The 17,883-nt window shown below is 43.6% G+C and overlaps 1 protein-coding gene across 1 annotated transcript in view; it reads right to left on the bottom strand.

Annotated features, from left to right (window-relative positions):
- LOC126315733 (protein qua-1-like) overlaps positions 1–17,883 on the bottom strand; it is a 128,225-nt gene that overhangs the window by 17,284 nt on the left and 93,058 nt on the right. Inside the window, exons 4-5 of the mRNA XM_049992706.1 lie at positions 16,837–17,096; positions 7,327–7,427 (exon numbers count right to left, since the gene is read on the bottom strand). Coding sequence (XP_049848663.1) covers positions 7,327–7,427; positions 16,837–17,096 — 361 coding nt within the window. The remainder of the gene's footprint in view (positions 1–7,326; positions 7,428–16,836; positions 17,097–17,883) is intronic.

The following is a 17,883-nucleotide window of genomic DNA, read 5'->3' as shown; positions in this document are numbered from 1 at the left end:
AATAGTTGCAGATCGTATCGACAATTTGTAGACTCAGGATGTGTATGTAAAGTAAAGAGTCACTAGAGACGTAGCACTGGCTCGGATTAGGGAAGGACGGAGACGGAAGGCGGTCGTGCCGTTTCGGAGGAACCATACCGGCATTTGTCTTAAGCGATTTAGGTAAGTCACAGAAAACCTCAGTTAGGATGGTCGGATGTAGATTTGAACAATCATCCTTCCGAATGAAAGTCCAGTGTGCTAACCTCTGCGTTACCCCTCTAGACGGATGGAAAGAATTCGATTTTTCTCCAGAAGGGAGTGTGGGAGGGCTTTCAGTTCCATAGGGGTGGCAGGAGGCTTTTCACGATGTCTCAATAGCAGGGAGTGAGTGCTTCCTCGGTTGCAGCCAGTTTTCGTGGGAACTAGTCCTGTTTCCATAAATGCTTATTGTGGACAGATCGTGGCACCAGTCCGCTTGCTGCAGGCACGGATGCAGACAGTCACCATAGGTTTCTCGTGAGGGTCCTTGAGCAATAAATTCGCCTATATGTCCCCACGTCAAAGAGGAAACACATACTGGCAGTTCATTGGCGTGAGCAAAGTCGTCGTTTCCTCCAAATTATGGACTGCCTAATCCAAAATAGTGTCCCTGCCATCAGACGTCGTGCAGAAAGTGTTGGCCAATGGAGACAGACTGTTCGAAACCAGTACCAACCTCGTGAATCGTAGCTATGCCTTTTGCAAGGTTTAAGTGGGAAGTTTCTGCTACTTTTTCTGTTTCTGCGTAGAAAAGAGAACACATTCGTTTGTCAGATTGGCAAAAGCAGTCAATCTCTCCCCTCCCCCCCCCCCCCCCTCAAGTGGAGTTCAGGACAGAACTTGAACTGAAGATGATTCGCTCCCGGGTCTGATTTGGGCCCTCTCACTGTAGTTGAAGAACGTGAGTGTCACTTAGGCAGTAGCGTATTCAAATTTCTGAGCAGCTAGTAGCTAAACCATTTAATTATGGCTGGCCGAAGTGGCCGTGCGGTTCTAGGCGCTGCAGTCTGGAATCGCGAGATTGCAGGCTCGAATCCTGCCTCGGGCCTAGATGTGTGTGATGTCCTTAGGTTAGTTAGGTTTAACTAGTTCTAAGTTCTAGGGGACTAATGACCTCAGAAGTTGAGTCCCATAGTGCTCAGAGCCATTTGAACCATTTAATCATGCGTCTTGAATCGTCAGCCCTGCACTATTTACAGGCATTTTATTTTAGTTCGAAACAGTTTTAAGAACACTGATCTGTATTAATCATTGTAGGTTTTTCACATGATTAGTTAAATAAAAGTTTTGTATTCTCAATCTGACCGACATTTTGAAACCTCCAATGTCCTACAATTCCTCTATCAGACACTGTAGGCTTTCACGACCGGTTTTGCCTTCAGCTGAAATTTCCGGGCTGAGAGGCCGTGGTCGATGTATAAAATTTCCACCTGACGTTTTGTCTTAAATATTTCAGAACTGCAAAAGACGCCCGGCATCCCCTAGGAAGGCTTGGGGTATACAAAATTCCATGCAGTTGTGGACAAGTATATATTGGAACAACGAAAGGAAGTGTAAACACCAGCTTAGCCTAACATAAAAGAAACTGTCGCTTAGGACACATCGAAAAATCGGCCGTAGATGAGCATGTTTTTCGAGATGAGAATCACGAAATTAAATTTAATGAGACAAGCATTCTAGCACGAACATCCCATTGTCATGCGCGCATGTATAGAGAAGCAATAGAAATTCACAAACAGCATTACAATTTTAATAGAAAAGAGGAAGTTTTAAAGTTGGACAATATATGGATGTCGACGTTGCGCCAGCAGAATGACTTACTCTTAATCGAGAGTGATGACGCCTTCCAAAGATAGGCATACCGTCGACATCACGTGACGAATGCTGGAGCCATCTATGCGCTCTATAAATGCGGGAGTACCTGGAACCTCGGCGGCAGTAGCCGCACGACCTCAGAAGATGTCTCTCGCAGATGGAGACGAAACGTCAGGTGGAAATTTTATACTTCGACCACGGCCTCTCAGTCCGGAAGTTTCAACTGAAGAATTTCTCTATCGTTAGGTAATCTTTCAATAATAAATATAGCAAGCTATATTTCCAGGATTTATGCTTCGTTGTGACGAAGATAAAAGATAAAGGAGATGTAAGGCTGATAAGGAGTACCCAAACCTCATATGGTTTCATAGAGGAGTAATTGGTGCACAAGCCACTCCGTCTTATTTCGACCTCTCCCAGGTTTTAATTGTGTTAGTAGTTATATTACCTGTGTCGTGCTCCACATGCAGGAACATCTTGCATACATCGTATTTATTTTCCAGAGACAATACATAAGGTAAATAAACGGCATGTAGTTTTCAAAATTAAAGACTTTCACTTTCTGTGGGCTAGGAATAATTTTCTCAATTACGGAGTAACTTTTCACTGGACTTAAGTTATTTGACTATACTCAGTGGTAATTCAGAATAACAAACTTTAGTTTTCGTCATAGTTGATAGTGCGAAACTGCTCGTTTCGGACTTTGAATGTTAGATGCTGATTTTTCGTGGATGACTGTGCAGTTAAATAAACTTTGCTTGCACATATTTTTGTATTCGAAGCCCTACTCGCACTACAAAAATAGTGATTTTTTGTTTTTGTTTTGAATCCGCAATATATGCGAGGCCACTTTTCTCATACGTGTCGTCTTTAGTAATAAATAATTATTTGCTTTAAAATATTCCTCTGATTTCGTGAACATCATTGATCCTATGGGATTCAACCACTCATTCTCTTGTTTATTTATAACTTCGTTTCGTTAATACGTTTATTGAATAAAGATGGTTGGTTGACTAGTTCCGTATTAAGCGTATGGGCCTTAAGGCGCCATATACGACCGACAACTTCTGACAAAATACGTGTCAAACTTAGATCGTGAATTGCTAATACCGATAGTGGCATATAAAACCGCGGTAGTACACCCTGCATGTCTGAACTATCCGCCGGGGCCACAGATCCGACACTGGAACAGTACTTTTCAGGAGGAGTCGGACAACATATTACTTCCCCCCCCCCCCCCCCCCCCCCCCCCCCCCACATACATCTCGCATATTGACCGCGAGCATAAAATTCGACAAACTGGAGTCAATACAGAGGATTACCGACAATCATTCTACCCGCGCACTATTCGCGAGTGGCACAGATTTGGAGGGATCAGATAGTGGAACCGAAGTACCCTCCGCCACACATCTTTAGGTGGCTTGCGTAGTATGATGTAGATGCAGATGTAGAACTGAAGTAGCGTTTCAGGACGTTCGACAGGAAGAACCATGTTCTATGTAGGGTCACAGAAACCACACTATGTGATGTGTGTGCCTCTCCATAATCAGAAAATGAGTTTTCCAGGATTTGCGCGTGGTTATAAGTGTGTCATTCATTTTAAGGATTGAACTCCCGATTAATAAATCAAAGAGGGAAATTTGGTGCTTGCAGAAGGTAGCAGATGATATAATATAACGATATCTAAAGTTAAAATTAAGATAATGGATTTACATGGTAAGGAGCATTTAAGAGACTAAATAATAATTGCTGATAAACCACTAGAGCAAATGAATACTTTTAAGTAACTTGGATGTGAGGTGTCATATACTACAGTGATGAAGAATGAAAATTGCAAAAATTTCAACAATTGGTAGGTACCAATCGCAACTTTACAAAATTTTTTGAAAAGAGACTACTAAAATTTTACAATGTGATGGCAGTACCAGTTCCAATTGAAGGGTCACAGACATTGATTCTAACTGCCAGTCGAAGAAGGAGGATTGAGGCAGCCGAGATGAGAGTCCTAAGATCTATATGTCGTTACCAACTCGTGGATCAGATAAGAAATTGTGAAATAATGAATGAACTGGGTCTCAAAAGCATACTTCAGAAAACAGAGGAGTGCAGTGAGAAATGGCACGAACACGTTCAACTGATGTCAGAAGAACGAATACCTAAATTAATACACAGATATACACATCAAGAAGAGATGGGAAGATCAGGTGCATTCTGTTTGAAATTTGAACAGCCAAGGACCCCTAAACCAAAACTAGAGATAATGATAATGATTAATAACTGGCAATTAATTTGCTGTTATTTTAGTGTTAAAACTCATATTTCATTTTGAGCAGGCATATTCAAAAGTATGACACCCACATTGCACGTCTTGAAGTTCTCGTTACAGGTTGACGTTTGCCGTCACAAGGTAAAAGCATCTTAACTTACTCGTGTCCCCAATACTTGTTGTTATTAAAAACATGCATCAAGCTGTTTTGAAAGATGTTCTATGTTGCGGAGGCTTTCGGTTGTTGCAGTCTGTTATAGTGAAAGTTTCAGGGAAAGTATACCATCACTGGTGACAGTGTACCTTCACTGGCCCATTTAGTGAAAGTGCTTTACTGATTCCAGTTCTGTCAGACAATACACATTAACCAGCGATAGTGCACTGCCACTAGTAAATGTAAACCTTCACTGCCAAGAGGTAAGAACTGTGGACCATGCCTGTAATAACAGAACTTCATACTTCGAAAGTGTTGATAAGTGACTCGTACTTTTCTCTGTCCATGAAGGCAGAATTATAACTGAGATTTCCCCATTCCACCGTACGATATTAATAGAACTTCACTGATTCAACTGTTAACTGCACAACTGTCAACCACAGCTGCACTACTGTAAACCGTAACTGCACAAATGTCAACCATAACTGCACAGCTGTATAACATAACAATAACGAACTGACGACAATTACATTCATACTGATTTGTGGTAGCATTGTTGGACGCCCCGTCAATAACCCGGGAGCATCGATGGTACACCTTCACTGGTTTGTAATATGCAACTGTACACTTTCCCTAGCCAAGTACAGTGATGGTTCACCTTCACTAGTTTAAGGTAAGCCCTCACTGATCATTTTAGTGATGGTGTGCATCCACTAGGGAAGTTCTCGTTAAGAGGTGTGCCGTCACAAGGTAAAAGCATCATAACTTCTCTAATCTTCAGCTTCCACTGTAACACATCAAATGATGTCACTAAAATTTTTCAACTGAGTAATACTTAATGTATTCTCCTCCTTCGTTTAGTACAATTAGGAAACACACCTGGATAGCCATGGGCGTTAGCTCGCCGCTGCCGAGATTCAGGGAGATGCACCGGCCTCGAATCAAATTCGGCAGGGTCACTCCTGACTGCGTGAATACCGGCGTGATACCTATAATCTTAGTTACTTGATTCATAAACATTCCGGAAGAAATGATCTCACACTTTCACATAGAATAACACTAGATACAGACAAATAAAGTACATAAATCCGTCGTTTAGGGGCAGGGGGGGGGGGGGCATTGGCAGCAAAGACAACTGGACTACTGGCCGGCCACCCTCTACAAAAAATGGTTCAAATGACTCTGAGCACTATGGGACTTAACTTCTGAGGTCATCAGTCCCTATTACTTAGAACTACTTAAACGTAAATAACCTAAGGACATCACACGCATCCATGCCCTAGGCAGGATTCTAACCTGCGACCCTAGCGGTCGCGCGGTTCCAGACTGCAGCGCCTAGAACCGCTCCGCCACATCGGCCGGCACCCTCTACCACTAACATGGCCAGATTAACATCCCGCTTCCGTGAACATACGGGATAAGCCCAGCAGAAAAAACAAGTTAGCGCAATAATATTGGGAACGCGATATTATCTTTCTACTCTGACTCCAGGTATAATAGGCGATCAAAAGTATCCGGAAACCCCAAAAACATACGTTTTTCATACTAGGTGCATTGTGCTGCCAGCTACTGGCAGGTACTCCGTATCAGCGACCTCAGTGGTCATTAGACATCGTGAGAGAGCAGAATGGGGCGCTCCGCGGAACTTACGGACTTCGAACGTGGTCTGGTGATTGGATGTCACTTGTGTCATATGTCTGTACGCGAAATTTCCACACTCCTAAATATCCCTAAGTCCACTGTTTCCAATGTCTTAGTGAACTGGAAACTTGAAGGTACACGTACAGTGTGAAAGCGTACGGGCCGACCTCGTCTGTTGACTGAAAGAGACTGCCGACACTTGAAAAGGGTCGTAATATTTAAAAGACTGACATCTATCCAGACCATCACACTGGAATTCCAAACTGCAACAGGATCCACTGCAAGTACTATGAACTATGACAGTTAGGCGGGACGTGAGAAAACTTGGGTTTCATGGTCGAGTGGCTGCTCATAAACCACACATCACGCCAGTAAATGCCGAACGACGGCTCGCTTGATGTAAGGAGCATAAACATTGGACGATTGAACAGTGAAAAAACGTTGTGAGGAGTGACAAATTACGGTACACAGTGTGGCGATCCTATGGCAGCGTGTAGGTATGACAAATGCCCGGTGACGTCATCTGCCAGCGTGCATAGTGCCAACAGTAAAATTCGGAGGCGGTGGTATTATGGTGTGGTAGTGTTTTTCATGGAGGAGGCTTGTACCCTTTGTTGTTTTGCGTGGCAGTATTACTGCACAGGCTTACAATGACGTTTTAAGCACCTTCTTGCTTTCCGCTGTTGAAGAGCAATTCGGGGACGGCGACTGTATGTTTCAACACAATCAAGCACCTGTCCATAATGCACGGCCTATGGCAGAGTGGTTACAAGACAATAACATGCCTGTAATGGACTGGCCTGTACAGAGTCCTGACCTGAATCATATAGAGCAACTCTAGTATGTTTTGGAGCGCCGACTTGGTGCCAGGCCTCACCGACAGAAAACGAAACCTCTCCTCACTGCAACATTCCGTGAAGAATAAGCTGCCATTCCCCAAGAAACTTTCCTGCACCTGCTATGGGCCAGCACCATATTGAATTGCAGCGTTTGCGATGGAGGGCACCACAGACTTGTAAGTCATTTTCAGCCAGGCGTCTGGATACTTTTAAACATATAGTATACGTTTCAAGAGGGACGAAGGCCAGAGCTCTGACTTTCTGGCTACGCATCAGAGGAAGACAACATCCAACACCACTACATGAAGATGACAGGCAAGTATTTCGTTGTAAAATGGAAAGCTTTAGCTCTGCCGTCCGAAGAAACGCCATAAAGCCTCAGAAACGTATAATATAATGGAAAAGTCTTAAATAGCAATTATTTTAAGTTATTGGAAGACATGGAAAATCAAAGATATTTAATATTCCATCCTTCTTCATGGCGTGTAAACAGGAACGCACTACTTGTCCTCCACTCTGACACCAGTTTTACTTCGAGGAGGCAGAAGGCCGGAGCAGTGAGCAGCTGTTGGATGGAACGGTGCAGTTACCTTGGTGTGTGGATGACGGTGCTTGGCGCTGATACCGCTCCTCGTCCGGCAGTTTCTCGCCGTCCCCCAGGTCGCCACCGAAGCCGCCGCCGCCGCTGTACCTGCACGCACAGACACATACACACGGAAGCAGGTAGGACATTTGGTAAGCGTAAGCGGAATACAAATGTTATATGTTGGAAAACACATCCTGGTATGCAAGATCATTTTTATACTCGTCTTAATCAGCATGTAGGTATAATACATGACCATTTCTAAAATGGTTTTTTGAAAAGAATACATCGCCATTTGACTTTTTTGTTGTTTATTTAAGTACAACCCAGTTTTCAGCCTTTTATGCCGTTTTAAAGTATTTGATTTTATGTCTTTAACATATATTTTATCTTTTTAACATATATTAACATACACTACTGGCCATTAAAATTGATACACCACGAAGATGACGTGCTACAGACGCGAAATTTAACCGACAGAAAGAATTTGCTGTGATATGCAAATGAAGAGCATTCATACAAGGTTGGCGCCGCTGGCGACCCACAAAACGTGCTGACATGAGGAAAGTTTCCAACCGATTTCTCATACACAAACAGCAGTTGACTGTCGTTGCCTGGTGAAACGTTGTGGTGATGCCTCGTGTAAGGAGGAGAAATGCTTACTATCACGTTTCCGACTTTGATAAAGGTCGGATCGTAGCCTATCGCGATTGCGGTTTTTCGTATCGCGACATTGTTGCTCGCGTTGGTCGACTGTCAGTAATATATGGAATCGGTGGGTTCAGGAGGGTAATACGGAACGCCATGCTGGATCCCGACGGCCTCATATCACTAGCAGTCAAGATGACAGACATCTTACCCCATAGCTGTAACAGATCGTGCAGCCACGTCTCGATCCATGAGTCAACAGACGGGGACGATTGCAAGACAGCAACCATCTGCACGAACAGTTCGACGATGTTTGCAGCAGCGTGGACTATCAGCTCGGAGACCATGGCTGCGGTTACCCTTGACGCTGCATCAGAGACAGGAGCACCTGCGATGGTGTACTCAACGACGAATCTGTGTGCACGAATGGCAAACGTCATTTTTTCGGATGAATCCAGGTTTTGCTTACAGCATCATGATGGTCGCATCCGTGTTTGGCGACATCGCGGTGAACGCACATTGAAGCGTGTATTCGTCGTCGCCATACTGACATATCACCCGGCGTGATGGTATGGGGTGCCATTGGTTACACGCCTCGGTCACCTCTTGTTCACATTGACGGCACTCTGAACAGTGGACGTTACATTTCAGATGTGTTAGGACCCGTGGCTCTACCCACCATTCGATCCCTACGAAACCCTACATTTCTGCAGGATAATGCACGACCGCGTGTTGTAGGTACTGTACGGGCCTTTCTGGATACAGAAAATGTTCGACTGCTGCCCTGGACAGCACATTCTCCAGATCTCTCACCTACTGAAAACTTCTGGTCAAAGGTGGCCGAGCAACTGGCTCGTCACAATACGCCAATCACTACTCTTGATGAACTGTGGTATCGTGTTGAAGCTGCATGGGCAGCTGTACCTGTACACGCCATCTAAGCTCTGTTTGACTCAATGCCCAGGCGTATCAAGGCCGTTATTATGGCTAGAGGTGGTTGTTCTGGGTACTGATTTCTCAGGATCTATGCAACCAATTTGCGTGAAAATGTAATCACATGTCAGTTCTAGTATAATATATTTGTCCAATGAATACCCGTTTATCATATGCATTTTTTTTGGTGTAGCAATTTTAATGGCCAGTAGTGTATAACCCAGCTTGACAACATGTTACGTGTCCTGCAATAAATGTTAAAAACATAAAATCAAATTCTTGAAAATGGTATAAAAGGTCGAAACCTGGATTGTACTTAAATAAACAATAAAACAGTCATATGGCGGTATGTTCCTTTAAAAAAGTATTGTATGACTGTTGATGATCAACATTAAAAGCTATTTCGAGAAAGGTCGTGCCTTTTCAAATTTGAAACAAAGCGAAAATCTGCTTTTAAATTTCTGTCTTTTACATGTTGGACGACATCACAATTACAGGTGGAACGTGTCCAAATTACTAAATGAATAAAACAGTCATCGGATCCCAGTTGTAGGTTGCCTATGTAACAGCTTCTAGGGGCCAAAAAAAGTTGATTTTCAGTATTTCATGTAATTACTGATCGAATTATAAAAAATTAAAATGCTGCCATTACTTATTCATTAACTGGTATAATATAAAGTTAGAGGTTTAATACTGTAGGTCAGTTAATGAAGATAAAAGCCACTTTATGTCTTGAGGCAGCATAACTCACAGCGTGAAAATTACTCAGACTATATTCAGCCACTATTTGATGTTGAGAGAACTCAGCCACTTCTGGTAAACTTTACACATAATTTAAAACCTTTTGGAAACATTTCTTCCCTGACACCTCTCCTACGTCCCCACTCCCCAAAGCATTGAAAAGATATATTTATCCCTTACTATATTTCCGCTATTCATGCAGTAAACTTCAGCCATAGAAAGGGCATTTTAATTTATTACTTCTTTACTACTAACTCTATTCGCAAGAAATTGCACACGGTACCTATTACTTTATCCTCCCGAACACCGACAGCGAGTAATCGCAATTAGTAACATCCGCGTCGGCTTCTCATAATTAAGAAAATTAACAGCGCTGGCTTGCAAAGAAGAATCGGCGGGATTTTACCGGATTATGAGCGCCGCTCTACGGGTGTTTGATGGACTACCGATGTTGTAGCTTCATGTACTGTGAAAGTTCTTTATCAGAGTTTTGGATCGTTGAGCCGAAATGTTTTACACGCTTAACCTCAAATACTTAGTGCACTGACTCATCTGTAAACTAACGAGACGTGTGACGAACTGACTGAGTAGGCGTTGGTCTTCCTCCAAAGGAAACTGTTTAGAGCTAACACACAACTACAACTTATAATTTTGTACGTTGGTCATCGTCGAATGCACGAGGTTCTTGTACCTGAATGTGATAATGTAATGGTTTGTGTTGTGATTGTGTTAAACATGACTTTCATAACAGTACATGTTAATGCTTACTCTGCAATGCACACGCAAGTGTTTGGGAGAGACTGCACAGAAATACTTGTAGGCTATTTCTATATCGTTCCAAACCAGAATAGCACGTGGCAAGAATGAACACGCAAAACGTTCCGAGAGAAATCTGATTTCTCTTATTTCATCACGATGGTCGTTGCTCCCAATCTAGCTATGAGTCAGCAAAAGAACTAAAGGGCCACTTTTTTTGAAGCCCGTCATTTCTCTCTGTCGCGAGCAGAAGTTTTCCATTTAGCACAAAGGTGCTTAAAACACTCTTCCACAAAGGTGCAAAACAGTGGTGCTCTGCGACTTCACCCTCCGGTTGTGCAATGCTTCAAACATCGAGGTGTCGGTACAAGCGAAGAAAGGCTAGAGCTCGGAAGTTGATGTGACGTTTAGGGTGGTTAATGATGGCGACAATGGCACCATAGTACACTAACATTCTACCAAATTCCACCGTGGACGACACACCCCATCTTACTCAGATGCCACCCCTTCCCTTGACGCCTCTGTAATGGAGGTAAGAACCACGACACCTGCGTTGAAATAACGCGATTTGCTTATGAGACTCCGAGGAAAACACACCGCCTCTCAGAACCGATAGAAGAAAGCTTCAGAAGTTAGCGTAAACGTCAATGAAACGACCCGTTCCCCTGGGTCGTTCATTTACGTACGTTTCACATAGGGAAAAAGACAGTTTGCAGTGCTATGTGAAACAGACGACGTCCTAGACAATTTTTGACACTATTGACACGCCGCTGCCCGCACTCCTCCATCCCCTCCCCCCCCCCCCCCCTCGACAAAAAAATGGTTCAAATGGCTCTGAGAACTATGGGACTTAATTTCTGAGGTCATCAGTCCCCTAGAACTTAGAACTACTTAAACCTAACTAACCTAAGGACATCACTCACATCCATGCCCGAGGTACGACTCAAACCTGCGACAGTAGCGGTCGCGCGGTTCCAGACTGTAGCGCCTAGAACCGCTCGGTCACACCCGGCCGCCCCCTCCCCCGGACAATTTAGTCCTTCTCTAAGTACATTGTGGGACTGCAATGACGTTGAACGTAATTTGACCCCTTTGGAGAGAAGTGTGACCGCAATTTTTGCTCTGGCATGCAGACGGAGTTAGTAGGGATCTTCCAAAACCATTCGACGAAATCTGAACGTGATTTGATGCAGCAAAGGGTAAATATGCTTTTTCTGTTCTCCTGATCTGAACCCTCCTGTAGTGTGCTAAGAGGGGGGGCTTCGATATTGATACGTACGTGCATGTTTGGCAACACTGTCAGAGCTACATGCGCACTTTCGTTGAGTACTTTTAGAAATGAACCTGCTCAGAGACAACCTTTGTTAGTTTCGTAGGCACCTACGGGCAGGCAACCCAGTCTTCACTCTCTAGGGCAGCTGTGTTGCACCACTCAGCTGTGGGATGTCGAAGGGGTCACCTGTCTGCAGGCGCCTGAGAATCGGTCAACGATTGTCTCTGCAGAGGTACAAGTTTAGTGTTCTCAATCAAGGTGTGCGGGTGGCACTAAGTGCGTTGCTGAACTGGAAGGCTTTGAAGGGCCCCTTTGCCGTTTTATTCATATCTGTGTCAATGGCAGACACCCTCATGATCACCCTCAGTAAGGCGCGCAGCGAGAGGGCTGAGAAAGCATAAACACCGTTTGCTGCTTTGGATTACATCAATAATTTCATCGAATGGTTTTTAACGATCCCCAGTGGTTCCGCCCTGCACATCAGAACAAAAATTGAGGATGCCATACACTCCATTGGGATCAAATTACGTTCAATGGGGTTGCAGTCGCTTCGTGTCCTTAGAGAATAGGTGAATGCTCTGTGCTGGGAGAGGGAGGGAGGGGGCTGTCGGCAATTTCAAAGGTTGTCAAAAACGGCGTCGTACTATTGGGCACTTCACTGCAATCTGTCGTTTTCGATTGTGAAATGTGTTTTACAAAAGCCTCAAAGGAAGAGTTGGTTTCATTGATGCCCATTGTGCCACTTCCTGAAGCCTTTTCTTGTCGATTCTGAGCGCTGGTATGTCTTAAGTGTTTTCCTCAACCATCCATAAGGAAACCAAGTGATTTAAATTCTGGACGTCGCGGTTCTGACCCCTTTCACCGAGACTTCAACAGAAAGGGAGAGATGTGGTTACTTGACGTGTGCCCAAACTCCATACCAAGTTTACGGTGGCGCTGGGAGGAAATCTGATGAAATTTTGTGCAAATGTGACCTCACTATCCCATCATACCTTACGTTAACTTCTGAGTTCTGACCTTTCTTTCACATCTGTCGACGCGATATTGCTGTTAGCAGCATCCTGGGAACCCGAGGGTGAGGTCGCAGGGAACCACGCTTCTGCATCAAGGTTGTAGGCAAACGTAAGTCAAATTTCACATTTTTTTGTTGCAATGGGGGGAAACAATCTAGTTTCAGAGAAATGGTCCTTTAATTCTTTTGCACAGTACAGTTGGCCATTCTCGAAGAGAAATTTGGCGATTGAGATTTCGTGAAAATTTCTCACTGCAACGTTACAGCAGTGGAGGATCATCTACCGAGAACGACTGATGTGGTTTTCTGCCTCCTGACTAGCAGGTGAGATGGTCGAGGATCTGCTTAGAACAGTGAAGTCTGTGACGAGAAGAAAAACCGTCTCCTGCAGAGTGAAAATTGCCGTAGGTAAGCAGGGTCCTACAGCCATGGGCTCATTTCGAGTGGCCGGTCTTTCAAGTGTCTTAGTCTACGCCATTTATCTGACCGAGTAAAGGGGATTTACAGTTTCACGTGGAAGATGAACTACGTGTCGTTCTTGGGTATTCACCAAGGCTAGGTTAAAAGTACAGGGTGCGTCAAAAAAGTGAATACACACTTTGAACTGTCATAGACTATTTATTTCCCGTTCTACAAAGTTAAATATCTGTGAGAAAGTACTATTATGTTTTTTCAACAGGTGGCAGCAGTGGCGAGGAAGTAACTGCAACATGGTGGACATGCGTTTGAGCTTTGAAGCGCGTAAGCAGATAATTAAATGGTATTGGAAGTTTGAGAATGTAGCTGCTGTTCGAAGACAGTGGAGAAGTGAGTATGGAACAGAACCACCTTCAAGGTTAACAATTACGCGTCTACGAGACAAATTTGAAATTCATGGAAGTGTGTGATGTGCATAAAGGTCGATCAGGGCGACCTCGTACAGCTACAAGTGATGATTCAACAACTGCGATCTTGCAACCGTTTCAGCGTTCGCCTCAAAAATCTTCAAGGCAAGCGGCACGTGAGAGTAATGTAAGTGCTAGTTATGTGCTGCTCATTCTGAAGAAAGGCAAATTTCGTGTGTACATTCCAAGGCTGGTGCAACAGCTAAGTGACGACGATCCAGATCGAAGGTTAGAATTTTGTGAATGGGTTCATGAGATGGTGAGACGTGAACCGAGATTTATGGGTCACATAGTTTGGTCGGATAAAGCCCAATTCAAACTCAATGGAACTGTCAATAGGCACAATTGTGTGTACTGGGCTGAAGATAATCCTCACATTACAGTTGAAAAGGCTGTGAATTTGCCTGGGGTAAATGTGTGGTGTGGTTTGTCTGCAAGGGAACTCATTGGGCCTCTCCACTTTGAAGGTACTGTTACTGGAGAAACGTGCCTAACAGTGTTTGCTGACTCCATATTTCCTGCCACTCGTGCTTTATACGGTAGTGATGAGTTTTATTTCCAACAAGATGCCGTCCCGCCGCTCTGTCATAGGGACGTACGAGCATACCTGCATCACAATATGTCAGGCCAGTGGATAGGATGCAGGGGACCAATCGAGTTTCCTGCACGCTCTCCAGACCTCACGCCGCAGGATTTCTTCTTATCGGGCACAGTAAAAGATGAGGTGTACAAACGTAAACCACGTAACGTGGACACACTTTGGAATGAGATTCAGGCGGTGTGTGCAGAAATCTCATTGGACACTTTGGTAATATGTACGGAGTCAGTGGTGACTCGTACTCAGAAATGTGTTGATGCTGAAGGCCACCAGTTTGAACATTAATCACATTTGCAAAGTACATTTATTTTTCCAATTGGACTTTAAGCTTTCCATTTCCAGAAATGTAACACTGTAGAACGGGAAATAAATTTTCTATTACGCTTCAAAGTGTGTATACATTTTTTTGATGCACTCTGTATATTGAAAATTTCCATGGTCTGACCGTGATTCGGACCCCTTGGTTTCGAGACGCGCGCTCTACCAGTAGACCACGGGGCCGTCAGCTTGTAACGCCGGAAATGCATATCCTCCTATTTCCATCTATTGTACTATAATTTTTTTTCCTTATTTTGTTACCTGAAGATATGACATTTGTCTTTATATATTGTAATTGCTTTATTATTTGCATATATATATATATATATATATATATATATATATATGCTTTTATGTCGATGTATAGTTAGTTTGTTTTGTAAACATTATTTGTATTTTTACGCTGGGTCTGGCCTAGGGAAAACTATGCTATCGGACGATTACATCGATAGGTCGTGAGGAGAACCAAAGTGTTTAGGATCTTTGATAGCGTTAACTCTGCCGCATGGAGCGCGGGCTGAGGGACTCTGGTTGGAGTAGGGCGTTGGAGCAGGTGTGTTGAGTGACGCTCCCGCGAGTTGCCGCACTTTCAGGGTTTCACAGCATGTAATTGCGCTCGACTTGGTATGATAGTTTCTGAGACGGTGTCGCGGACGGGAAGCATTAGCTTGTGCACTTCAAGAGCCCGTTTCCCGTGGTGACAGTGTCGAGAAGAAGGCGCGCCAATAACCAGCTTCTGCAACAGCGACGGCCGACAATGAGTGACTGTCGCCCCCTCCTCGACTGACGACTTCAAACCTTCAATCTACCAACAAGGAAGACTGGAAGCACGTAAAGTTTTAGAACTGTATGGCAGACCTCAGCTTTTAAAATTGCTCCATTTGCCTCACAAAATTACAGCAACTTAGCATGAACCTTTGCTGCTCATTCTCCCAATTGCATTACCCCAGGGTCCCTTCCTTTTCTGGAATGAACCCGAGTGTCGTTGAAATTCAAACCCCAGCATTAAAGTAATATCATTCCATTTCACTGCTTTAATTTCAAAGTTCAGTTGAAGTATTCATAGCTGGCTACAATATTTAGATTACAAAAGCGCAAATTAAGAGCGCGAGTTTTGTTACCATATTTTAGCTTAGCTATGGCTGCAGCTCAGCTTGGTACGTACTAAATTTTACTATTGTTAATTGTTCAGAATCATTTAATTCAAGTTCAAAGTTAAATCTTTTGTTTCTAAATTGCGTAGATTCAAGTAGCTTTTGAAATGATTGTTGAGGTAGCCCAAAACTAACCTTATTTTATTGAATTTCGTAGTGCTTCAGAAACAAAGTTCACTATTAATTTCAGTCACTAAATTAACTTTCAATTTTCCGGTTTCATTAATTCTTTTGCTAAATGAAGTCAGAGTGTAGCGAAATTTATTACATCTGACAAACATTCACTTTTCACACAACACGTGTTAACCTTCAGTTGCCACGCTTTTAGTGCTAAATGTATGTGCATTAACCATTCTTTTCAGTTATTATAGTAGTAGTCCACAAAATGGCGACCGTAATTTTCCCCAAATCTCAAATATCTAATTAATGTCAATTAATTGTTAACGTATCGACCGCACATTTACTTTCTTTGTTAACTTTACCCCTTTTCAAAATTAATTTCCACCAATTTCATTTGCATTTTTCCTTTCATTTAGGTGTAACCCTTTCCTCTCTCTTTACAGACAGATTAACTTCGGTGGGGATTGCTTTTCCCAAATTTCCACCAGGTAGACGCGGTTTAATTTTTCACTTTCATTAACCCATTCAGACCCTTTGGTCACAATCGTGCACATTAAATTTTACTGTCTCTTAGTTGAAACAGAAATATTCTTCCAAAGTGGAAAGCTTGTTTACACATTCGTGGATGCCCCATCTTTTTATCATGTACAAGTACTGCCAACTGTTGGGCTTCACTATGAAAATATCAACAAATCAATGTAGCAGTGACCACCAGCTTGTGACCGCCAGTGTACACGGAAGTGGTTGGTTATTTATATTTTACTGTATAAATGAACATTATTACTAGTGTTATTTTCAATGGTGATTACTGAATAATCAATGAATCGTCCGTTTACTTATTACAACAGCAAATATTTCAAAATTAGTTATTTTATCCCAGAAGAAGAAGGCAAGTGTACGAAGTATATTTTGAGAACGGGTATATATTATTGCATACATATTGCGTCAAAAATCATTAAAAACTCATCTCAGAGCATTACAGCATAAAGAAAAATTTCCCTTTCACTAGAAATAATTCAGGTCTGAAAGGGTTGAGGTCGATAAGTGAGGGGCAGGTTACAAGCTAGCACAGTGGCTGACCTGGGCGGCATGCTGCCGTGCGGCCCGTCGCCGCCGGCCCACTTTGGCCAGTCGGTGCCGTCCAGGGGGCGGCGACCCGCCCACGCCAGGTCGTCCTCGCCTCCCTTCCTCCCGTCTCCGGCCCCGTCGCTGCCTCCCTCCTCGCCGCTGTCTTTGTCTTCGTCGTGTCGATCGCCAGCGCCTTCTCCGTGCTCACCGTCTCGATCGTCGGTGTCCTCTTCTCTGTTACTCCTCACGTGGTCCTCTGGTGCGTGGCTACCCTACACGTACAACGGAAACATCACTGTCACTACAAATCAAAATTGCTGGCAGACAGATTAAAACTGTGCAAGACCGGGACATGAACCCTGGAACTTGGCCTTTCACAGGCAGCTGCTCTACCGACTGCACTATCCCAGCATTACTCACGACCCATCCTCACAGATTTACTTCTGGCATTATCTCATCTCCTTCCGTCAACACTTCTACATCTACATCTACATACAAACTCCGCAATCCACCATACGGTGCGTGGCGGAGTGTACCTCGTACCGCAACTAGAATCTTCTCTCCTTGTTCCACTCCCAAACAGAACGAGGGAAAAATGACTGCCTATATGCCTCTGTGCGACCCCTAATCTCTCTTATCTTATATTTGTGGTCCTTCTGTGAAATATAAGGTGGCGACAGTAAAATTCTACTGCAGTCAGCCTCAAATGCTGGGTAGATGAAGATGAAATGGGTGATGCGATACTGCGTGAAGAGCTTGATAGAGCACTGAAAGACCTGAGTCGAAACAAGGCCCCGGGAGTAGACAACATTCCATTGGAACTACTGACGGCCTTGGGAGAGCCAGTCCTGACAAAACTATACCATCTGGTGAGCAAGATGTATCAGACAGGCTAATTACCCTCAGACTTCAAGAAGAATATAATAATTCCAATCCCAAAGAAAGCAGGTGTTGACAGATGTGAAAATTACCGAACTATCTGTTTAATAAGTCACAGCTGCGAAATAATAACGCGAATTCATTACAGACGAATGGGAAAACTGGTAGAAGCCGACCTCG

Source organism: Schistocerca gregaria, chromosome 1, assembly GCF_023897955.1.
Source record: "Schistocerca gregaria isolate iqSchGreg1 chromosome 1, iqSchGreg1.2, whole genome shotgun sequence".
NCBI classification, from domain to species: Eukaryota; Metazoa; Arthropoda; class Insecta; order Orthoptera; family Acrididae; genus Schistocerca; species Schistocerca gregaria.
The sequence above is the reverse complement of the archived record's forward strand: the minus strand, read 5'-3'. Positions and strand labels throughout refer to the sequence as shown.